The sequence below is a fragment of the Elgaria multicarinata genome, chromosome 10 (assembly GCF_023053635.1).
Source record: "Elgaria multicarinata webbii isolate HBS135686 ecotype San Diego chromosome 10, rElgMul1.1.pri, whole genome shotgun sequence".
In the NCBI taxonomy this organism is placed as follows: Eukaryota; Metazoa; Chordata; class Lepidosauria; order Squamata; family Anguidae; genus Elgaria; species Elgaria multicarinata.
In genome coordinates this window covers 74,909,221-74,934,515 of record NC_086180.1, presented here as the reverse complement: position 1 = coordinate 74,934,515, position 25,295 = coordinate 74,909,221, and the positions used below count along the sequence as shown (strand labels likewise).

General features: G+C 40.8%; 1 protein-coding gene across 2 annotated transcripts in view; it reads right to left on the bottom strand.

The window, feature by feature from the left end:
* Positions 1-25,295, bottom strand: part of MARCHF1 (membrane associated ring-CH-type finger 1) — a 177,689-nt gene that overhangs the window by 5,760 nt on the left and 146,634 nt on the right. For both annotated transcript variants that reach the window (XM_063136100.1, XM_063136099.1), the window contains one exon: positions 797-944. In XM_063136100.1, coding sequence (XP_062992170.1) covers positions 797-944 — 148 coding nt within the window. The remainder of the gene's footprint in view (positions 1-796; positions 945-25,295) is intronic.

Below are 25,295 nucleotides of genomic sequence, written 5' to 3'. Positions count from 1 at the left end.
AGGCTTACATTCTAATAAACTAGGTATAAATACTAATAATTCTGGAGCTCCAGGCAAACACATCTAATCACAAAGACATCTTGGCCTCCACCTTAGGTAACCAAATGTAAGTATGTGGTTTATTTTGCATAGTTCTGTTTCTGTCATTTGTGATGAGAAGCAGTACAGGGCAATCTAATGCTGTGCCCTGGAGATGGTGAAAGTAGCTCCTTGCACCTTCACGACCCTTTGCTCACAAGTTTCCAGATCACTTGTTTGGGGGCCTAATGGGTTGGAAATACGCATTTATGGAAAGGAAATCAGATTCTCAAAACGCTGTATTCTGTGTAAGGAGCATGTTGTGAGTTCAGGGTACATAGGTGTCTGCCCTCATATACCCATTGGAGGTCCACGACTGTACTGTCTCAAAAATATTGCCAAGTAAACAGCTATGAGCTTTATGGCTGTGGTAGGGAAGCTCTTTCAGCCCAAGAGGAAGCCCCTCAGGGCTGCATTCCAGTGGTGGGCAAAGGGGTGGGTGCAACATCCCCTCCCCCCAAAAAAATTACCAACATATTTTAGCTTGAAGCTCTTACCACCAGTAAATAAGCTTTAGGAGAGGCATTTCAAGCTTTTAGAATGGGGGAAAACCTGCGCAAAAGTTGGGAAACCAAATGATGGGGCCGGGGAAGGGGCGTGGCCATCTCCCCCACCCCCCAGAACTCCCTCTTCCCTGCTTCACAGGAATTGCTCTGTATCTTTTTCTGAAGCAGTGCTATCTAAAAGTGGCGGAAAAGAAAATGATAAATGCACTCACCATTGTCATTGCCTTGCTTAATTTCCTCAGCCGTCCGATCTATTAGTACATACAATGACCAAACTACGCAGGTAATTGCAATAATATGGAACGTGACGGAGCAGACTATCTTCCTTCTCTCACTTGTTGTCATCTGTAGTTTTTCCCACTGCAAATGCGAAAAAGAAATGGTTGGGATTCCAGGGCCTCAAGAAAAGTCTCATGTCATTAAACTTTTTCTGAAATCAGGAGTAAGGGGAGATAGTTCGGAAATCTCTTATGTTCCTAGTACAGAGTGGCATACTGTTATCCAACATACTGGGTATTAGGTTTTTCTTAATATGTAAGAGCATCAGAGAAACCTCTTAATGGCCTGTTTCAGACAACACGCTAAAACATGCTGCTTAACCACAAAATGGTTAATGCATTCCTGTAACCATTTTGTGGTTAAGGAGCATGGTTCACTGTGTTGTCTGAACCAGGCAATTACCCCTTCATGAATTATGGCCTATTTCAGCTCAGTGCCTGGTACAATATTTGCTATGACAGTTGCTAGAACTATACAGATGCACATGCCCTCTGCTGCATTTGCAAGTTCTTGCTACTTTAAGGTACTGCTTAAAGAAAAGCTGATTAGTTGTCTCCTCCTCTCCCTACTGGTTACACCTTTTATTGCTCCTCACAGAAAACTAACCACAATGTGCATTCAGGGAACATTACTGAACTTGCCTCTCTCTCTCTTCTTAAAATACTACTGAGATTATTTAGACATCTCATAGTGTTGTGCAGCTGTGCATAATACAGTAACAAGATGGAGAGAAAAGACCGTAAAAGTAAAGCAGTGCTTTATGGACGAAAGATGTATTGGCAAAGACGCAGAGGTCAGTGCCACAGCAAGGGGCATGAAGCCGCTGCCGTGATGGCGGATGCACCGGGGTTTCTAGCTGTAGGCACTCTTGCCATGGGAAAATTTGCCCCCTTTCAAATTGGTGCAACTTTCATGGGGATAGTACCAGGCTCATTAGAGGCAGCTGTAATATGTATTTCAAACGGATATTGGCAAGGAGACTCAACTGGTTCTTAAGAATTTGTGAGTAACATATATAGACCCATCCAAAATTTCAGTGGAGCTTAGGTCCAATCCTGTTGTGCTGTTAACCACATGGTTGGCCCTTCTGGGCTGACTTTTTCATTACTGGATAGCAGCAGAGGGTAGGGGCTGATCTTGACCAGGATTGTGGCATGGGGTGGGTGAGTGGGGATTGAACCCTTTGCTCCTGCCTTGGCTTCAACCTGGATAGGCCTTAACATGCAGCTGCTATGTAGTTAAAGAGAAAAAGCAAGCACGTGTGATTCAACACATACAGGGCGTTGAATTAATCCAACAGTCGACCAGAATAATTAAGCCAAACCCTTTTTTCTTCTTCTGTAGATCAAATGAAATGAAATGTAGATGTGTATCCTTACACAATCATGTTTCCCTCTCTTTTATAAGCAGATTAAAAGGATGTGCTACTGCAAAGTCTCCATTTTTGAATATTAGTTTTGTTTCTCAAAGCAGCTCTGTGGATGTGCTAGGCAGTGCTACACTGCCACCTTCCTGCTACTCGTAATATTGCACGGCTGAACAATTCAAAGTGAAATTTTAGCTTATATGGCATATTCCCACACAGCAACAACAACAACCCTGAATAGATAATAAAGCCATGGCTGAAATAAACAGCACCTTGTAGGTAAGAGATGACAAACAGGAAACAAGATGAAGACTTAAGGTAAATTGTGCATTGTGAAATTGGTTTCTGCTTCATAAGGAATCTGAACACAATTGTACTAAAAGCCTGTTCGTCTTAACATTGCTCTTTAAAATAAAGTTTTGTGAAGTAGCTAATGAAGCATGCTAAATATGCAGTCAAAACTATTTATATTCTTTCATTATGTTTTGTAAAGATTTATATACTGTCTTTCCACAGCAGTTTCAAACAACACTTAGAACCATTTAAAACACTGTATTCCAAAGAGGTCGCTGTGCAACAAAAGCATTTTATTCTCCCAGTATTTTTAACAGTTTATATAAATTAATTTTAACTTTGTTGTTTTAACTTTGTATTTTAAATTTGTATTTTTGCATTGCTGCTGATTTTATCTTGGCTGTGCTTTTATATTGTATTTTATATTATGGTATTATACTGTTGTTTTATACTTTGAATGGTCTTAATTTTGTGAACCGCCCAGAGAGCTTCGGCTATGGGGTGGTATAGGAATGCAATAAATAAATAAATAAATAAATGAAACTTGGACAATCTAAAAGACCAACAGATTTATTATGCCATAAGCCTTCGTGGACTAAAGCCAATTCCATTAGGGCACATCCTATTCATGTTTAGACAGTAAAGTCCTACAATTGCCCAGAGCTTCAGCTATGGGGTGGTATATAAATGTAATAAATAAATAAATAAATAAACATCCAAGCATGGCTGGTTGGGGAATGCTGGGAGTTGTGGGACTTTTCTTCTGTCTAAACATCCATAGGATTTCCCCCTTAGATGCATGAAATGTGTATGGTTTGGGGTGAGGGCCAGCAATCAATGAGGTCAGAGGGAAATGCAATGCAAAGTAATCCAGTGGAGGCTGGTAGCTCTGATGTCAGTGGAGCGGTGACTGCACTCCGGGTTTCAGTCAGAACCAATCAGAACTCCAATGGAGCCATCCAAGGTACAGAAAGTCACTGCCCCACTGACATTGGAGCCACCAGCCTCTACTGGGGTGATCATTACATTAATGGTGTCCATTCACAAAAGAGTTGTGGGTGATAATGTAGCCATTCTGGCACTGGAAAAATATTGCCAACAACTGTAAATTGCCACTGTTGATAAAATAATTATCACTCTCACTCTCGGTACTTCCTAGAATTCACTGACTTCTTGCTTAAAATCTCCCTGCTTAACTATTATGTGTGTGTGTATATATCTATATCTATCTATCCATACATGTGTGTGTGTGTGTGTGTGTGTGTGTGTATCTATCTGTCTCAGAACAAACTTCATACATTAATGAAGCCCATGAAAGCTTATGCTGTAATAAGATCCGTTGGTCTTTTAGGTTCCACAAGTCTCTTTGTTGTTTCAAAAACAACTTAATGGTGATAATAAAACACCAGAACATATTACGATTCAATGCCCAGCAAAGTCCGGAAGAGACATAACAGTTTTCAGCCAGCAGCTGAAATATAGTGCTGGAGTGTGGCCAATACCCTCTGGGGGATACTACACAAGTTGGGGTTCTGATTGGGGAAGACCATGTCCTGGGTTGTGCCTCCCACCACTTCACCAGCCAAGGGAACCTGCAGCAGTGCGTTGGTTAAAGGTCTCAATAAATGAAAAGATTTATATGGGACTGGGTAGCCCTTTAGCAACCCTGCTTCTAGACCATTTAAAGCTTTATAGATAAAAGACAACAACAACAACAACAACCATACAGTACTTTGAATTACACCTGGAAATTTGTATTTTAAGTACTGGCAAGATTCTGTGTCCACAAATAACAATGAAATGCTAAAACAGGAAGTACAAGGTATTAGACACTAGAGGGTAGTGTAGGGCTATGTACAAAAGAAATGCCATATTTATTCCCAATAGTGTATGTGATAAAAGTGCAACCATTCATGCCTAGAATAATGTTAAAAGTGTGTTTTTTATTAGACTGTATCTATCCCCACCTTCATTTAAACCTCTTTTCTCTCTCAAAAAGTTCTTGAATATTAAATAAAGTTAATTAATGTAACATAGGATGACGAAAACAGAATAATAGAAAATAATCATATGCTAACAGCAATCTCAGTTTTTCAAGTGCCAGCCCTTTGGTAGCTAAAATGGTACCATCCACATAAAAGAAGCTTGGGGAAACCCTGAAATTTGCGAAAGTACAAAAAAAAAAAGTTTAGAAAAAACTTTTTAATGGGGAAAACCCCTCCAACAGTCCAATGAGGATTGAGCATATTCAGTGTCCATGGAATGCTGATGGAAGATTGCCACCCCACCCACGGCCCCCAAAAAAGATAACAGGAGAATAGAATGGGGTAGACTGGAAGAAAAGATGGCTGACCAACTGTGACAGCAAACACAAACACCCCATACCACAACATTTTATTGTAGGTTCACTTGTGTATCTAACAGGAGGTATCCAATGGGGCTGCTTTGCAGCAGGGCTTTCATGCTTCTAAATTAATCCCAGAAAAGAGCAGAAACTCTGCTGACCTGCCCCATTCTGGAAGCAAGCGTTTTATTTTTTGAAGCACAAAATCCTGCGAACGCACAGGCACAATAGGATTCTACCCTATAACTTAAATATTACTTAATGATAACCACTAAATAAAACACATTTTCTCATAACTAGAGTTTTCTTCCTCTTCCAATCTGCATTAAATGTAGGAAGCTGTGTTGCAGGATTAAGTGGAGGAAGGTACTACACACAGATTTTTGATCCATACTGGTTTTGATCCGCACAGACCGAAGAGACTCGAACCCGACATACAGATGTGGGTCACATGACATGCTTGGCTCACCATGGGTTTTTTTAACGCATGACATATGCTGGGCGCAATTTTGAATACATAACCCCTAATGAGGTTGTGGCTTGTTGTCCAAACCCAGCCATCGGACTAAACAAATTGCATTAAACAACTCTCGCAAAACCCTCGGTTTGCTGCAGGGTTGTTTAACTCTCATATAGCCCCTGATGGCTGGGATCAGATGATACGCTGCAACCCCATTGGGCATGCATATTCAAACTGGCACCTGGCACGTGCCGTGGCTCATTGTAGGTTAAATAATCCATGGGGAGCTTGATGAGTTATGCGAACCGGGCCTTACTCTCTAAAATTAATCAAGAATATTATGAAAGCAGTAGTGCAGTAAACTCCTCTGCCCCTTTCATATCCACACACGAAGTTGTAAAACAATTGTTTTTGGTCCGCTAGTCTACTCTGCAGGGTTGCTGTATAAGTATGACTAAAAATCAGTTTAAAGCACACTGAGCACTAGTAACGGATGACAAATACTAAGAACTGGCATATCACTGATACATATTAGGCTCTCCAGATGAATGGTATCTGAGTGCCAGTCCATCTGAAGATGCAGTCCTCAGAACAAAAATTGTTTTTAATAATAATAATAATAATAATAATAATAATAATAACAACAACAACAACAAAATTATTTATTTATTTATTTATTACCCGCCTCTCCCTCTGGATCGAGGCGGGGTGCAACACTAATAAAAACACCATAAAATACATACAACTAATTCAAATGTTTAAAACCAGTGCATCATTAAAAGCAGCACACCACTAAAAAAGGCATCTTAAAATTCAACTCCAAGTCATCTTGTCTGCCTCCTGAGGAATCTGTATAACGAACAAGTAGCAACGGTAAGAACAGACCACGGAACAACGGACTGGTTTAAGATTGGGAAAGGAGTACGGCAGGGTTGTATACTCTCACCTTATCTATTTAACTTGTATGCAGAACACATCATGCGACGTGCTGGGCTTGATGAATCCAAGGCTGGAGTTAAAATCGCAGGAAGAAACATTAACAATCTCAGATATGCAGATGACACCACTTTGATGGCTGAAAGTGAGGACGAGCTGAGGAGCCTTATGACAAAGGTGAAAGAAGAAAGTGCAAAAGCTGGGTTGCAGTTAAACCTCAAAAAAACCAAGATTATGGCAACCAGCTTGATTGATAACTGGCAAATAGAGGGAGAAAACGTGGAGGCAGTGACAGACTTTGTATTTCTGGGCGCAAAGATTACTGCAGACGCTGACTGCAGCCAGGAAATCAGAAGACGTTTACTTCTTGGGAGGAGAGCAATGACAAATCTTGATAAAATAGTTAAGAGCACAGACACCACACTGACAACAAAGGTCCGCATAGTTAAAGCAATGGTATTCCCCGTAGTAACCTATGGCTGCGAGAGCTGGACCATAAGGAAGGCTGAGCGAAGGAAGATAGATGCTTTTGAACTGTGGCGTTGGAGGAAAATTCTGAGAGTGCCTTGGACTGCAAGAAGATCAAACCAGTCCATACTCCAGGAAATAAAGCCAGACTGCTCACTTGAGGGAATGGTATTAAAGGCAAAACTGAAGTATTTTGGCCACATAATGAGAAGACAGGATACCCTGGAGAAGAGGCTGATGCTAGGGAAAGTGGAAGGCAAAAGGAAGAGGGGCCAACCAAGGGCAAGATGGATGGATGATATTCTGGAGGTGACAGACTTGACCTTGGGGGAGCTAGGGGTGGCGACAGCCGACAGAAAGCTCTGGCGTGGGCTGGTCCATGAAGTCACGAAGAGTCGGAAACGATTGAACGAATAAACAACAACAAAAAATTCAACTGGGTAGGCCTGCCGGAAGAGGTCAGTCTTTATGGCTTTCTTAAATTCTGGAAGATTGTTAAGTTGACAAATCTCTCCCGGCAAGCCATTCCACAAACTGGGAGCGGCAGAAGAAAGGTCCTCTGGGTAATACTTGTCAGCCTTGTTTTTGTTGGCTGGAGTAAATTCTTCACAGAGGACCTGAGCGTGCAGGGCGGATTGTACGGGAGAAGGCGATCCCGCAGGTAGCCTGGACCCAAACTATGTAGGGCTTTAAAGGTGATAACCAACACTTTACACTTCGCCCGGAAACTAATTGGCAGCCAGTGAAGTGATTTTAAGACTGGTGTTTTTGGTGTGCTAGTCTACTAGTCCAAAGCATCATTTAATTCTTGTGAAAATATTGTGATGAGAGTTTCTATTCATGCTGCTTTCTAAACAATACTGGCTAACCAATATATTGTAATGTTTCATTCAGTAACATCTGGAAAGATGGACTTTGTGTTATGTTAAGCAATGCTGTTTCATAAAGAAAAGGAGTCTTGCTCCTGAGAGCCTTTTAATGGATATGCCAGGGATTCAACCTGGAACCTTCTGCATGCAAAGCATGTACTTTTTCCTGTGCTATCTTGAATAATTAGAAATACATTTATTAGCCAAATTTCCCCAGGACCCATGCAGCCATTTCCCGCCTTTCAAATATACTTTAAATGAGTGCAATAGTGTAATGGGAAGGTTTCTACCAGGTGTTTCTTGATCAACAATATTAAGCCTCCTATTTAACTCACCCTCCATCAAGACCTCCCATAAACCCCAGCTAAGCTAAAAGGTTTGTCTCATAGTAATTTACTTCTATAATTTTGCATATAATTACAAGCTTCCAAACCTTATGCTATTTACATAGACAATTTTGTAATTTAAAGATGCAATCTGTGTGTCTGTGTGTGTGTGTGTCTGTGTGAGAGAGAAAGAGAGAGGGAGGGCAATGGGGAAGTGTATATACTAGAAAGTACAAATGTGGAGCTTTTTTGTAGATATATTACCCTAGAAATGCTTGCAACAGGGGAAAAGTTACCTTTGTAGTGAGCTTCAAAAAGAATGGAGACAATAAAGAAGGTTCCAGAGTTCATAAGAAATGCAGTCATCTGTTAGCAAAGGAGAAACAACAGCTCAAAGTCCAGGTCAGTTAGTGTCCTGGATGTTAGAGGCATTGAAGTCACTCAGAGAACTGGGGTTCAAAGAGAACGTTCTGAGAATGTATCGCACGATTGCACAGAGAAAGGGCAAAAGATTGCAGTGAGAAATGGCATCTGTAGATCCCATTATTTTGGACCACCTGTGCACTTTGTCACATCTTCTGAAACACCTTGTTAGGGAAATTCTAAGGGTGCTGAGTTATAAAACCATAGTTGTTTGCTCATAAAAACCAATGACTTTTAAATCAATGCCTCTTGCCACAGAGTGTAAAGAGCTAAAAATGCACTGACAAATTGTCAGCACTCTTGTGACGCCTGCTGCAGAGATAAGCTCCTCAACATATGAACAATGGTGATCATCACTCTCAGCCATATGGCTGAAGATGCACACTTACTTCTCACATTTCCTAAACAGAGCTAACGGCTCATAGGGACATGCTTCTATGTGAGTAGTTAAAGACAGAGGTGCAGTCTGGCAGCCAGCAGCATGGCGTGTTGAATAATCAGATAATCATAAAATCATAGAATAGTAGAGTTGGAAGAGGCCTATAAGGCCATCGAGTCCAACACCATGCCTCTTGAATGCCTCTAGTGTGAGAGAGTCCACAACCTCCCAAGGTAACTGGTTCCATTGTCGTACAGCTCTAACAGTCAGAAAGTTTTTCCTGATGTCCAGCCGGAATCTGGCTTCCTGTAACTTGAGCTCATTATTCCATGTCCTGCACTCTGGGAGGATTGAGAAGAGATCCTGGCCCTCCTCTGTGTGACAACCTTTTAAGTATTTGAAGAGTGCTATCATGTCTCCCCGCAATCTTCTCTTCTCCAGGCTAAACATGCCCAGTTCTGTGAGTCTCTCTTCATAGGGCTTTGTTTCCAGACCCATGGGGAACGAGTGGATGGGACTTACATGATCCAGACTCAAATGTGCCATATATAGGGATGCTGAAAAATTTAGTTCGGTCCGTCTTTTAAAGCAAACAAACCAAATTCATGCTTCCCAGACTAATATGCAGATCAGAACAGAGTTATCTTTTAGATTGTGCACTTCTCCAAATTTTGCAAAGCAGTTCGCAAAATGCATACAAAAAGAATGTTTATGGGGAAACGTGTATTTTAAGGGAGACTGTGTAGGAAACCGTACATTTTAAATGCAAGTGTTCATGTTGCTTTTAAAAAATTCACAGAAAATGGGACAGAACAGAGTTATGACTGAACACATAAGAAATTGTCATGGACCAGAAATAGACTGATATGTTTGTCCCCAGCCACAAGTGGAAAGGAGGAAGTAAAAGTGCATGCAAGCAGATGGCTCTAGATAAGAAAAGGAGTGAGACAAGGTATACTACATTTTATTTATTTATTATTGCATTTATACCCCGCCTTTTTTCCTGCAAGGAACCCAAGGTGGTGTACATAATCCTCCTCCTCTCCACTTTATCTTTACAACAACCCTGTAAGGTGGGTTGAGCTGAGAGTCTGTGACTGGTCCAAAGTCACCCAGTGGCTTTCCACGGCCGAGTGGGGACTAGAACCCAGATCTCCCAACTCCCAGTCTGACACTCTAGCCACTACACCACACTGGCTCACACATGGCAAGAAACAAATGATAAAACACACGCACACACACTTATGTATGCACTGCATTGCATTTACACCATTTAAAGAACGTTGGTCCTTTTTTTGTTTTTACCGCTGAGGAACACTGGGGCACAGCACTGAAAGACTAGCCACAGTGTTCCTCAGCCATAAAATCTTAAAGAACCAGACACTTGGGCCATCATATGGAACAGTATCAGTTTGGAGCTTTGTGCGGTTTTATTAAAAGGACATAATCATATTAGTCATCATTTGGCCTCCTTCTCACATTATGTTTGCTGACTGCGAGACACTGTAGCATGGATCCTTCCTTTGGAGCCTGCATAAAATGTGAAGTCATGGACCAGCTGGGAGGAGACATGGGGAGCATCCACAAGAGGGTGCCAGGATGTAGTAATTTTGATTATTGTCGAAGTCTCATTTTATAAAGGCAAAGCTGAGTCTAAAGCCTCATATTCTCTCTCCCTCTCTAAGCCTTTTGCTAAGAGGAACCTTGCACCAGAATTTATACTGTGCAGCCTCTAGAATGAAAAAGGAGAAACCTCATCCAGTGAGTTCTCAGGCCTATGAGTTCCCCTGCCAGACAAGTCAGGAGATGTGGTTTCTCTTTTTTTCATCATAGAGGCTGCACACTTGCGGTTGTTACTTCTGAAACCAACGTTCATACTGATCGTATAACATTCTTTCATTTTTAAAAAAACACACACAAAAGGCTTTTGGCTCTGGATTTAGAACATGTGTGATGTTTTCTTCAGATTTTAAAAATGGCAGGAAGGGGATGGAGGTTTTTACATTATAATAAGAAATATAACATTTCCTCATGTGCCACAGCACTGAGCCATGGTAGTAGAGAAGGCACCATGCCTGGTTAATAAACAACATTATTAAAAGAAAAGAAAGCTTTACAAATTCAGCCACTTCTTCTGTGAAATCAAAACATAAACAAAAATTGTGGCATCTTAATGATGAAAAGCAAAGCCTTTATTACATGTTTCTTTTGCTCTCAATATTGATGAATTATCATGCACGATCTGGATTCTATGTGTGTGTGTCATCTCCACAATCTATCAATCCTTTTTTGGGGGAGGCAAACAGATCACACTTACGAATGTGTGCGTGTAGGCCCTGGGTGAGACAGGTCGTTATTCCTCACATGGTTGGCCCTACTATGGTTAGCAGCCTTTATGTAGGGTGGCCACTGACACATTGCTAAAAAAGAGGAACGGCATCCACAAAAGAGCAGACAAACGAGGCTATGGATTTGCATTCAATTTGCACAGGCAAACGGATATGTATAGGCACACATTGTGAAATAAGAACTGTACTTAATATATAGTGGAGAAGACTAGCCAGGTGACTTGTGTTCCTGCTGTTCAATCTGCTATCCAGGTGATATTGATGGGCAACTTCAAGGTCCCTGGTTTTCCTTCTTACAGTTCTTTGAGATTAAACCAGACTTGGACTGGGTTGTACATCAAATAGAGGACACTTACAGAGGTTTGTCCCTTACCAGCAATCCAAAATAGAGTTCTCTCGTCTGCAAAGTGGGCCACCCTACTATGCCATTCCTAAATGTGAACTGTCACAATGTTGACCTATTTTGTTCAGAAGTATGTAATGAGAAGACTGCACTGTAGGAACTAGTAACTGCCATCATTTCTACACAAATTAGCAACAACTATCCATTTTATTGCTAAAATAATAATAATAATAATAATTAATAGCTCTCTGCTCAGTATGAAGAGCCCTTGTCTCCTCAAGGCATCACAACTGGACATAAATGCTACAGAATTAGTTTAACTTTAAAGGCTTTAATGTACACATTTTCCCCTGAGCACCAAGTTGTTCTATTATAATGACATGATAGCCAATAAAGAAAAAAGAAGAGCTCTGTGCCTTTGTGCGTACTGGTGAAGTATTTGACCTTACATATTACTGGGAATGACAGTGATTTAAGGCGGGCCATGTCTGAGGCACAGCTTACTACTGGAAAGAAAACACTCAAACCGGTTGCCTTGACAACACACCCTATTTGCACTGAAAATTAAAAGAAACATAGGCCTCTCCATTATGGCAAAGGATTGCAAAGCATCCACCAAATTAGGTGAAAAGAAAACTAATCCTACAGCAAATCAGTGTTTCTTGTCCTAAGCAATATCAGCTATCACTTTTTATCATGATCCTTGTTATAAAACTGAGGAGGAAGCAAAGGGATTTATAGTAGCTCAAAGTAATAGGCAGAACAACAACAGCAATCCATTATGGCGGTGATTGTTTAAAAGTTTCCCGTTTCTCCCGGAAAATTGGGCAGTTCACTTGAGGTTCTGTGAGGAACCTAAAGTGCTGAGGAAAAAATAAGAGGATTCTAACAGGGAGGAGTTTGATTTCTCAGAAGCAGCTCTCCCTGCAGGGAATAATGCTTTCAAGAACCAACATTGCACGGCATGGTTTTAAATAATGAGAGTAAATAAGAATGATCAAAGTGAAGCTATGTTTTAAAACAAGACATCAATACCATTCAACAGCCCCATTTCTCTGTAGCTTCCACTAACCAAGGCTTAATTTCCCCTGAAAACACTGAATTCTGAAGCAGACCTGCCAATAAATTCTTACACTTATTTATTTGCTGCATTAATATTACTAAATTCAGGGTATTAACTGAACACAGTTTCAAACAGAGCATAAAATTGAATTCACTGAATTTAGTAACTTCGCACAATTCTTTTGTGGTTGAAAAAAATCTGGGTTTCTTTGTTACACACCTAAATCATGCTTTAGTTTACTGTGTAATGGATTGCCACCCTTGAATAAAAAGGAATTTCCACCATAATACTAGGGGCTAGTACAGCCATCATACTCCTGACCACTGTTAAACTCTAGCCCTCTTCATTGTTAAACCCTGCACAATCAGGATCCCCGATACCATAGACGAATGTAACTGTGTTCAGCTGAATGCAGCTGCAGTTCCTCTTAAAACCTTCCCCCTCAATGTGGGCAGATTGGGGCCATCTGCCCTCCACGCTTAATTTTTGAATGCTAGAAGAGGGCTAATAAGGAACACAGTTGTGTTTTCCCCACACCCGCTCTGCCACAATAGCAATTCCTCCTCTGGTCTGGTTCAGACAACACGCTAAACCATGCTGCTTAACCACAAAATGGTTAATGCATTCCCTTAATGTAATTAGTGTGTTGTCTGAACCAGGCCACTGTATCTAAGTGTATCTACACTTTGTGTCAAATCATTACGAATGTGGAATAAAAAGCAGGATATTTATTTATTTAAAATATTTGTATCCCACCCTATATCATTAATATCTCAGCATATAAAAGCATGCTGTATAAAACAATAAATATGCACAGCTAAAAACAAATTAAACCATGAACCAAGTTAAAACAATATATAGTTTAAAAGCAATAAAAACAATTAAAACAGTTAAAATGATGTGCCATCTTAGTGAATTTTTAACCATTAAAGGCTTTATTAAAAAGCCATGTTTTCACTTGGCGCCAGAAAACACTATGCAAGTAGTAGGTGAATGCGTCCTGTGCCCCAACAGTTATCACTGCACTTCAATACCGCTATAAAGCAGTAGTGTAGATCTAGCTCCTGTTAACTGTTTCTTATGCAGAAACACCGAGCATGGGTACGGTTTCTGCTTAATCCTAGTACAGGGGTGAAAAATCTTTTTGGCCCTAGAGCTGAATTCCCTTGTATCTAACCTTTTGGGGGTTGGGTACCAGAGGTGGTGCCCCTCCCCACAAGAATGGGTGGAGTAAAAACTGAAGTGGGTGGAGACAACCTCCACATGCATTCATCCACATGTAACACACACACATTCTCACACATAACATTCACATATTCGTTCACACATACACACACACATTCTTGCACATAATACAGTCATTCAGACATATAGCACATACACACAAATAGCACGCGCACACACACAGATCAAACAGCAGAACCCTTTCCTTACCTGCTGCTATCTCTCTGCACTGAAACCAAAGCCTAATCTACACCAAGCAGGATATTACACTATGAAAGTGGTATATAAAAGGCAGGAGCCACACCAAGCAGGATAATGCACTATGAAAGCAGTATGAAAGTGGTATATGGTATGTGTCAATGGGCCCCAACACTTGTCAGTGCACTTCAATACCACTATAAAGCAGTAGTGTGGCTCCTGCCTTTTATATACTGTTTTCATAGTGCAATATCCTGCTTGGTGTAGATTAGACCCAAGTCTAACTGTCGCACAGGTCAAGGCAAGGAGGAGAGGGGGTGGGCTGGTTGGGGAGGCTCTGTGAGCAATATCTAACCCACAGGCCGGAGGTTCCCTACCCTTGGCCTAGAATCTGAAATGCTTTAAAGTCAGTTTTAGATGATGAGTTACGGGGGGACGGGACCCTGTTAGCTTTAACAATGATGAATTTTGCTGTAGATATGATTAAGCATGATTCAACAATCCAGAATTGGCTAAGAAACTGGGAACTTTTATGTCTGCCCAGACAGTTAACTAGTCGTCATGATTGATAAACATGTTCATACAGTGAATCATTCATCCTGGTTGCTGAAGCATTGAGGCCTTCAGTGGCATTTTATTCTTTCTCAGGAAAAGCTGTCATAGCTTACGTAGGAAGTTAACCATATCTGGACCACTGGTGGTAGAGGGTTAGCCAGAAAAAGGGAAAGTATTGAATGTACAAGGTCTCCTCCGACAACTAGATCAACAGAATTATCAAGGAGTACTCTCGTTACTGCTAATAGTCCAGTCAACTCCCAAAATGTGGAGTGACTGCATGTCAAAAAGTAATCTATATTTCTTAGCTGAGGAAGAATCACTATGGCTTCTGCAAAGGATAGTCCTATCTCACAAGCCTTTTAGAATTCTTTGAGGATATCAACCGCTTCCCAAAAGCTTTTGACAAAATCCCTCACCAAATTAAAAAACTTGGCATTTATTGGACAAGGGGACAGGTCCTCTTATCGGTTGGTACCAGGAACCTAGAGGACATTTTCACAAAGGAATTAAGCAAGCAGTGGGTACACCCAAGGGTCTGTTCTAGGACTGATACCATTAACAATCATAAATGAGCAGAAATCTGTGAGCACTAAAGTAGCAAATTGGCATATGGCACTAAATTATGTAAAATGGTGACAATCCGTTTTACATAATTTAGTGTGAAGAGTTCCAAAAAATATATCTACAGTGATGCATATTGGGGCAATCCTACTTCATATATGGGATCTGAATGCATTATGAATCTAGGGAAGAGAAATTGGGATTGTACTGTAATGTGGGTTATAATGTAATCAAGAATACTTTATGCTGTTTTGTTTATCCCATCTAAAAAAGGATCGTTTAAAACTTGAAAAAAGACAGGAAAGAGGGACTAAAATTATCAAGGGGTTGAAGCTAATTTGCACATGCTAATTTATACTATATATTCAAATTTAAAAGCAACGGCTAAAATTTAAATAGAAATACAATACAGTGGGAAAGACTGGGAAATCCAGTGTAGGAAATCCAGAAGGAAAGGCTATGACCAGCTGCCCTGTGTGGTATGCCTTCTCAGTCCGCTGTCCAGGTGCTAACTTCTTGCAAGGGTGAAGAAAAGAAACAAGTCTAGGAGTCTAGATTGTGGGCCCTCACCAGCTGCCTGATCATTGATGCTGGCCCTAGTTGAAGCTCCTGGACATGTGGTCTACTCAATTCTTCACTGGAGATGCTGAATTGTATGTGCCAAGGAATGTATATATGGAACAACCAACTAGAAATTGGCAAGAACACCCTTGCCAACAAGGAGCTCTATGTGCACACTGAAATTCCAAAATTTCAAAAGCCAGTCTCCATTAGAAGACACCATACTTTCAAGGAAAGAAAGCAATATGACTATATCCACACACCCCAAAGATTAATAAAAATGGAAGAATATATTTCAGAAGAAATAAAAAACCCCAGAGACCAAATGTCTTTAAATAACCGCAGCAAGTAATTATGAAAAGTAACTGGAAAAGTCGTCATAGCAAGATGCTTTAGGGAAATCTCTGTTTGAAGAAATATTGCTGTGTTTATGCACATTTTAATTCTCTCATCATGCCATATGGATCACAGTAGTATGTTGTCTTTGTTTTTATAGTGCTTCATACTTAAAATATTGAATTAAATATACATGAAATGCAGCTTTTTACAGTATCAATATCCACTCCTTTAAATAATAAAAAAGGGAAAGGAAATGGATTTTCTCATGGGTGTGATGATATGCCCAGATGTATGGAAAGCAATAGAAAACACTACAACAAATTAATTGTGCAGTTTTGATCTGCTGCATAGCATTGCAAAGCAACTTTCTAAGACTACTCAAGTGATAAATTTTCAAAACTAGAATGGGGAAACCATATAAAACTATTATGATAAAGCATTAGTAAAAGTAATAAAAATTAGAGAGGGGAAGAGGATGAGATACAAAAGGCTACTTTCCCCACATGATCCCGCTCACCCACTGCTGCCATCAGCTGAGGCCTGGCTCGGCATCTATCATCATCATCATTATTATTATTATTAATTGCATTTTTATACCGCCCAACAGCCGAAGCTCCCTGGGCAGTTCTCTTCCATCAGAAATGCAGTAGATAGGAACATGGAACAAGCGTTTCCAGTTTCAATACTCAGGCTATTTCAAATGGCCTCCCCTTTATTGGTATTTGGTGTATTGTTAAGACCTTTCTGTTTTGCTGAACCTTTGGCTGAGTTGGTGTCTCCCACCCACCCCTTCTCCTCTGTGACTTCAGGGTAGATTGCTTTCTCTGGCTGCGCTCAGATGTCACTTTAGGCCACGATGGCTTAATAAGCTGCGCACAGTAGCTTATTTTAGAAACAATCCATGGAGCCTTGCCACACGACCAGGCTAATAAACTACTGTGCATAGCTTATTAAGCTTCTGCGCCTAATCTGATCCATCCATCCACCCATCCCCAACCCCTGACCTGCTACAGTCCTCCTGCCTGCAGAGTGGTGCTGTTTTACCCTTTCATTGTATCGCAGCAGGGTCTACGAGGAGCAAAACCTTTCAAAACCCTGGCCATGGCTAGACCAGTCCTATATCCCGGGATCATCCTGTACATCCAAATGACACACAGGGGATACCAGGAGCAGGCAGGGACGACCTCTCCATTTGCCTGGGATAATCCTTAGGTCTAGCGAAGGCCCTTGTGCAATTACACCCGAGGGGTGTGTGTGTGAAATCCTAGGTGCATACAAATAAATCTTTGCGGATTTGCAGGATCAGGTGAATAATCACACATAGCCTCCTTCTATAGGGAAGCACTCAATCCACCACCAAACCTGGCACAATTACACCTGTGGCTTATCTACACCAAGCAGGATATTGCACTATGAAAGCGGTATGAAAGCGGAATATAAAAGGCAGAAGCCACACTACTGCTTTGTAGTGGTAATGAAGTGCACTGACAACTGTTCTGGCCCATGCCAAGCAGGATATAACACTATGGAAGTGGTATGAAAGCGGTATACGGTGTGTGTCAATGGGCCCCAACAGTTGTCAGTGCACTTCTTTACCACTACAAAGCAGTAGTGTGGCCCCTGCCTTTTATATACTGCTTTCATAGTGCAATATCCTGCTTGGTGTAGATGAGCCCCCAGAGGAGGGAAAATCCTAGGTGCACCAAAGTGGGGTGGCACAAATAAACCTTTGGGGGTTGCTGGAATGGGACCAAACTTCACAGGCTGCCTCCACTAAAGAGGAGACACTTGATGCCCCCTCCAAACTCTGCACAGTTGCACACTTTAACGGTTGGGCAAGGGACACTAATAGAAGTATTTCTACTTTAAAAACAAAACTATAGCAACGTCGTGCTAATGCGTGAGCCACTGGGAGCACTAACAGAACTATTTTTTTCTTTTTTTAATGAATGGATATAGCGCATTAGCACTATGTTGTGGATCCCCTTTTTCACAGTTTCCATTAGAGAGTGTTGCTCAGCAACGAAATGAACCATTCCTGTCGCAGGACTCTCTAGGCCAATTAACTCACAGTGCCTGACAGATGATATGATAACCCACGGTGGGTTAAATAACCCATTCTACAGACCATGGGTTATCAGTGGGTTAAAAAAATCCCACCTGAAAACACGATAACCCACAATGGGTTAAATAATCCACAATGGGTTATTTAATCCATCATGGGTTATCAAGTCATCCAAACCCAGTCACAATGTTTTTGTTGAATGTTAATGGGTTTCAAATTAATACTTTGTGAATGCTTTGGGGGGTTGAAATAATTTTGTTAAAATAAATAAATAAGGGAGGGACCTTTGGCCAAATCCAAGTCCTTAAAAATAAAGGTGCGCAATCCATATAAGTACATAGAAGCAAAGTGTTGACCAAATGCTAAATGGAAATTTCATTCAATACTGTGTGCAGGCAAGAGATGGGTTTGTAGAGGTCCCATAAATACAATAGGACAATGCTGATTTGTGACAACAGCTGACCTAGACACAACTCTATTTAATGGTTATTATGTACAGATTTACCTGATAAAGGGGGTGCTCTCTTCAACTTTTCTGAAACTAAATGAGATGTGTTTTGGTCTGAGACATAAAAAACTAGAATTTAAATTGTTTTTCATCCATCCATCCAGCTAAAATAATTTCCTCCTAATGGCAAGCCTGTTTTTCTGATATCTCTGAAGGCAGACAGTGTGATTACAATCTTAGCTTAGGTTAAATGTAATTACCAGCTATAAGGGAGAAGCATTGGGAAAGTTACAAGGATGTTATGATAAAGTCAATTGCAGTGGAAACAAACTTCAATCATCTGGTAAGGTTAGTGGCTATCAGAGGGCACAGGCAAAAGGATATGTAGTATTCCACCTTCCATTTCCTGCTGCTAAAACAGACCTGGTGATCAGCATAATGTCTAGTCTATATATAAGAAATTGGACTTTGGTGCAGGATTTATCTCTTTGGGGGACATAGCTTTGTTTTCATTGAAAGGATAAATATTGATAGGCCTCAAGGCTGAAAAAATGTGTGACAAAGTTGAAAAAGGATTTTGAATTGTGTAGCACAAGTGGAGTGTAACCCTGGGAAAGTCCTATTGAAATTAATGGAAAGTGAGCAGAATCCGTACTTAGGTTGATGTACCCAATGTCCCTGATTCAGAAACAGTTAGCCTTGCCTAAACACAGAACTGTTTGTCTTGGTAAAGTCAATGGAGTTTAAGTTGACTGCTACTAACTTAGGCCTCACTGAATTATTTTATTTTAATTGACTGATTGCATTTCTATACTGCCCAATAGCTGAAGCTCACTGATATGATTAGCATTCCCTAGGTCATGGCCAATGGTCTAGATTCAGGATCCGCCTTTTATGAAGAGAAGGGAAGTGCCTTCTCCCAATTTTCAGGGATCACCTTCCCCCGACACCACAGCTGACCCTCATTCAGCAGGTCCAACTTTCTATATAGCAATTTCAGGGCACTGGATGGTCTGCCACTGGGAGAATGGGGAAGAGAAATCCACTTCTCTCTGCCCAGTTGCATGTGTCTAAATCTGGATTCAAGCCAAGGATCTTCTTTTTTCCTCACCCCCTCACAGTAAACACAGAGAACAGCATACTGACTTGCACAATCAGAATAAAGCCTTTGCAGCAGAAGCACAGGATCATTTTTAAAATGGTGATTTAGTAATCTTAGTAATCTGTATTGTCATTGCAAACACTTCTCTCTCTCTCTGGCCAGACTAATCTTTGGATAAGGCTAAAAATATAGTTCCACAAACAGGTCTCTTACTAAAACAAATGGATGGGGATCTGAGATGTGAGGAACTAAGCTGATGTGGACGGAAGTGTGCTCACGACAAATTTCTGTAGAAAAATGAAGCTCAACCTGTCTTGAACTATAAGTCCCAGCATTATTTACCTTTGTTTATTCTGCCTGGGACTGATGTGAGTTCCCAGGTTGGGAAAGTATAACACAGAATTATGGCATATATAATAAGTCAGTGGACAGAGCTAACAATGCACATGTTGGCTGTTTCTAGGATTTTCAGTTACTCATTGTCCCTGGAGGTGATATGTTCCACTGGGTAAGAAAAGGAGAAATGGGTCAATGAAGGCTGCTAGCTCAATAAATAAATATGTGATACCATTTTGTGGTGTCATCTAAAGCTATACCCGAGTTAATCCTTGGTAAATTCCACACAAGCACAGACACAGAACCTGAGTTTTCTTGCTTTCTTGTGCAAGGTTCTAGCACTGGTTCAGAAGATGTGCTAGGAGTACTGTTGAATATCAGTGCCTATTGAAATCTCAGAAGCCAGAGGAATCGCTGAGTAAGATTTTCAGAGGGCAGAGATTCAGTGCTCTGTAAAGCTCTTTCTCCTTCCTATGTTTAACAGAAGCAGAATACATTTATGCAAAATAAGAGGGAGAAATCATGTATATTGCAAAATGTATACAAGCTGCAAAATTCTGCTTTTCTGTGCATGGAATTTGAATTATCATGGTGCTTTATTTTGTGCAGAGTACAAACAGGACTGATATAATTTCAAGAAATCAAAGATACACATATTAGGAATGGGGGCAGCTTGATTTATACAGCTGAAGTAGCATCATGAAGTATTCACTGAAGTGAAGAGAGCCCCAAGGAAGAGGGGATGGCAAAATCCCATGTGGGCCCTGCCCTCCCTCTGGCAGGTAGCTTAATGTGAGTGGCAACAGCACATAGTCCATCAGTATGTTCTTGTGTGTTGATCCAATTTCCATCTCTTAGCTCCAGGGTCTCCCTAAGGGGATGCCTCCTTATTGGGCCATACTTATACCCACCATCTCTTGGCTCTGGCCAATTCTTATTTACTTCTTCAAACTCAATGTACGACACAAACCAGTTCACTGAAGGTTCACTGAACTGGAAGCAAGTCAAGGATGTTGATCACTACAATTAATCCACTGGCCCAATGACTACAATTATTACACATCTATGCAAAGCTCTTTATGGAAAGTTGCACATTTTATGGGATCTTATAATCTGGGCTCCAAGTTAAACCTATCCACAAATTAGCCTTATGCATTTTGGAGCATTTCTTTAAAAGGTAAACCTGTATGTTTAAACCTATGCAACACTTTCATCTGTATGGAAAGACAATATATAAGATTTACTGGATCCAGCAAGAAGAATTTACTATAAAGACCAATTGGCTGTCTCTGTGACCAGATGTTTCCGAAAGTTGCTTTGGGTGAAACATAATGTATTTTTGCCTGAAATGCTCATCCTTTTCCTATAACCGTTCTGTATATGGAACTAATCCAATAGCAAACAAGAAAAAAAAATCTGCTAACGCTTTGATTCCTGTTAACATGATCGACAGAAACTGGAAGCAAATTCTTACTGATGACAGTATGAACAGATTCTCAACTACACTGAATGTGCAGGCAAATAGTCTGTGTGCTATGGAGGGGCAAGGCAAGAAGGTGCAGAAGAGTTTATATATCTGATATGTTCAAATGGCTGAGAAGGATTAGTGAACAGTTTAGAAAGATTACAGAGATAAATCGGGGACATCTGAAGTTCATGTAGGTTCAGATTTAAGCTTGTGTAACTGTCACAATTATTAATGCCTACATGGTTATAAATGCTGAATGTATTAATGGCTGATCAATGTATGAAGCCTTCAAATTCTGCCTTTGTAACAACAAGCAAAACACTTGGCTTACAAAATAAGCTTCTACAATTTTTGTGACATGATAGTCGAGAGAAGAGCAATGTCACATAAGACAGACAGTGACCCAGTTCACACAATCAAAACAAGCCATAAGCTATGGTGGCTTGTTGTGAGTCATGGCATACGATTTTGCATAAACACTATCCTGCTGCAGTTTATCGTGCCGTCTAAACCCAGACAGTGTGGCACGTTACAGGATTAAACAATCCTCAATTAACACATGGACTGTTGTAGGCTACTTTAAGCTACGGTGGCTTGTTTCAATCATGTGGACTGGCCCATTGGGGATTATTTGGCACAAAGATATAACTAGGGCTGTTTGAACCCTCTCCTAAAATAAATAAAATCAAAATTTAGAGTCATTCTCACAGAATGTCACATGAAATGCAGCATTTTGCAACCTGCATATGTTTTTGCAAAGTGAGCAGATTTTCCTGATTATTTTACACAATTTTGTCTGCTTCTGCCAGTCATGTAGGTAGTGAACGTTACAGGACACTGAGGCTCCATACTCTGACCACACTCTAGAAACTTTATTCAGCAACTGCTATGGCTTCTGAGGTTTCACCAGCTATTTATTGGGGTATTTTGCAACAATAAGACCTAGGAACATGCTTGTTTTAAATGAAAGTCAAGGACCTTTGGAATCTGGACCTGCTATTCTTGGCCAGCAGCAAATTCTGCTGCTTTTCTGCACTTCTCTGGAATCACAGCACACATACAGTCCTGGATATAACATTCTAATAAGCTATTAATTAAAGTATGTGTTAACTTTCCAATGTGCAAAAAGAAATTGCTTTTCTTCCCCTTAAAATAATAAACAAAGAACTTTATCAGATTAAGCAGCAGGGCACATCCTGGACTTGGCCTTTGGAAACTTTTGAATGCAGGGAGAACTTTTAGGAAACATATTCAAAAAGTGCAGAAATACCTCTGATGTGGAAATCCTCATGGAACAGAAAGTCATATGTGGTTTCTGAACGCTAAGGGCTCTGTTTGTCCCCTGAGGGGCTAACCGAAGGACAAATGATAGATAATGGTAACAATGCAATTAACAAAAAGAGTAATGTGTATGACTTTCAAATAATAAAGGACTGTACTGTATGGTGTAAACAAGCTGCAACTGATATTGAGGGCGAAAACATAGTTCTGCTTGGCAAGAAGGCAACAGGTAGAAGCAGAATGAAAAAAGTGAGGATGGTTCAGGGAAGAGAGAGAAAGAAAGTGGGCTGAAAATAGAGCATGAAGGAGCCAATGTGAAAGTGGATCTTGGTTAATGACATAGCAGAGGCGAGTGGATGTCAAAAATAGAAAGCTTGGTTCCATAGAAAGCTTGGGCTGCAGCAGATTTGTAGAAAATACATGATTACGCTAGCACAGATTATCAATCCTCTCAAGTCAACAAGAAATATACAACTGCAAGTACTGTAGTACGACACTTCACATTTTAAACACTGTACAAGCACAGGAATGCCAAATATACCATAACATTCCAGATGAAGAAAAAAATGTAAAAAATTAAAATAAATAGGAGGCATAATATTACAAACAGGCCCCAGGATGCAACCCCACTTCCCTGAAGGAAAAAATGGAGGTTAAATTGTAGATTATACTTGGGGATATTTATGGAAACTTACTTCCCTGTACCTATTGCCCAGATCTTGTGAGATTTGCTGGAGCCAATCAGAAGCAGTGTTAAAGTAAAACAAGCAGTATTCTGAATAGTGAGTTGCTGGCCCAGGCCCGTCTCTAGAAGAACGACAGTGTGCCTGTGTCGTTAAACTAGGACTTGTTTGAAAAGAAGATTTATTTATTTAAACATTTGTATCCCGCCCTAAATGACTGGGATCTCAGAGCAGTGTACAGATAAAATTAGAACAATGTACGCATAAATAATATACACAGCTAAAAACGTATTAAATTGTTGACGAATTAAACCCATAAAAAATGTTTTAAAGCAATAAAAACAATTAAAACAACATGTAACCATGGAGAATTTAGTCCTCAAAGGCTTTGATGAAGAGCCATGTTTTAACCTGGTGTCAAAATGAAGCCAGTCGGCCTCCAAGGGGAGGGCATTCCACAACTGGGGTGCCACAACAGAGAAAGCCCTCTCCATGTCCCACCATAGCGTATGTGTTGCGTTGGTGGGATGCGGAGAAGGGATCCTCCAACAGATCTCAAGTCTCGGCCAGGCATATATAAGGAGAGGTGCTCCCTCAAAAACCCAGGTCCCAAGCCATCAAGGGCTTTAAATGTCAGTGCCAACACCTTGAATTCTGACTGGAAGCATATAGGCAGCCAATGCAATTCCTTTAAGACTGGTCAGCTTCAGTTTATTAGTCCTCATCCAGCCCATTACAGCCTCCAAGCACTGGTACATTACCTTCACCACCCCAGCAGCCTCCAACAACAAGGAGAAGTAGAGCTGAGTATCATCACCATACTGACGGCACCCAACCCCAAAACTCCTAATGACCCCTCCCAACAGCTTCATGATAAACAGCATGGGGGATAGAATACAGCCCTGTAGCACCTCACATCTTAATAGCCATTGGGTGGAACAAGAATCACCCAATACCACTCTCTGTTAATGGCCCTGCAAGAAGGAGCGCAACCATTGTAACAGAGCGCCTCCTACTCCCATCTCGCAGAGCTGATCCAGTAAGATACCATGGTCAATGATATCAAAAGCTACTGAGAGATCCAGGAAGATCAACAGGGTAGCGCTCCCCTTGTCTTTCACCAGGAGTAGATTGTTGGTCAGAGCGACCAAAGCTGTTTCAGTGCCCTGACCTAAAACCAGACTGAAATGGGTCCAGATAATCAGTTTCCTCCAAGAACGTCTGAAACTGCCCATCCCCCACACATTCAAGTACCTTTCCCAAAAAGGGGAAATTAGTGATAGGGTGGTAGTTCTCACATATCTCTGGGTCCAGGGAGGTCCTCTTCAGGAGACCACTCCGTGATAGAGTGAGGCATTTATCACCATCTGGACCCACCCAATCAATCCACCTCTGCTAGATCATATTAGCCAAGATGGGGAAGGGTCACGTTTACATGTGCATAGGCAGGAGGGAGGAATAACTAGTAGGACAAAGCACCATAATAATAAAGAACATTCGTCCCAGGGACAATAGGAGCTGTGCAGATGGTAGAATTTACAGCCTTTTGAAAAAAGTGAGTAAGGGCACAATCCTATGTGTGATTACTTAGAAAAGAAGTCCTACAATTCCCAGCATGACTGGCTGGAGAATACTGGGAGTTGTAGGACATTTTCTGCCTAAACATGCCTTGGTTTGCACCCTAAATGTCACACCCACACACTCCATATTGCCATGTCTAGCTGCAACTATACATCAGGCAGCTGGAAGAGTAAGAAGCTTAAATAAGGGGCACCAGCTAAAGGGCACCTATCAACCCTCCAATTTTTCAAAACAAAGCCTTTCTGAAGTATGGCTCAGGTTGTCTATTAGAATGAAAAAAAAATCACAACATCAGCAACATTACCAAGAAGTTATAAAATGCTCCCAGCAAACTTTGTAGGGCTCTTCTTTAGGCTAGATTTTATTTTGAGCAAAAACAGTAAAAGGTGGGTGTTGGGGCTACAGGGC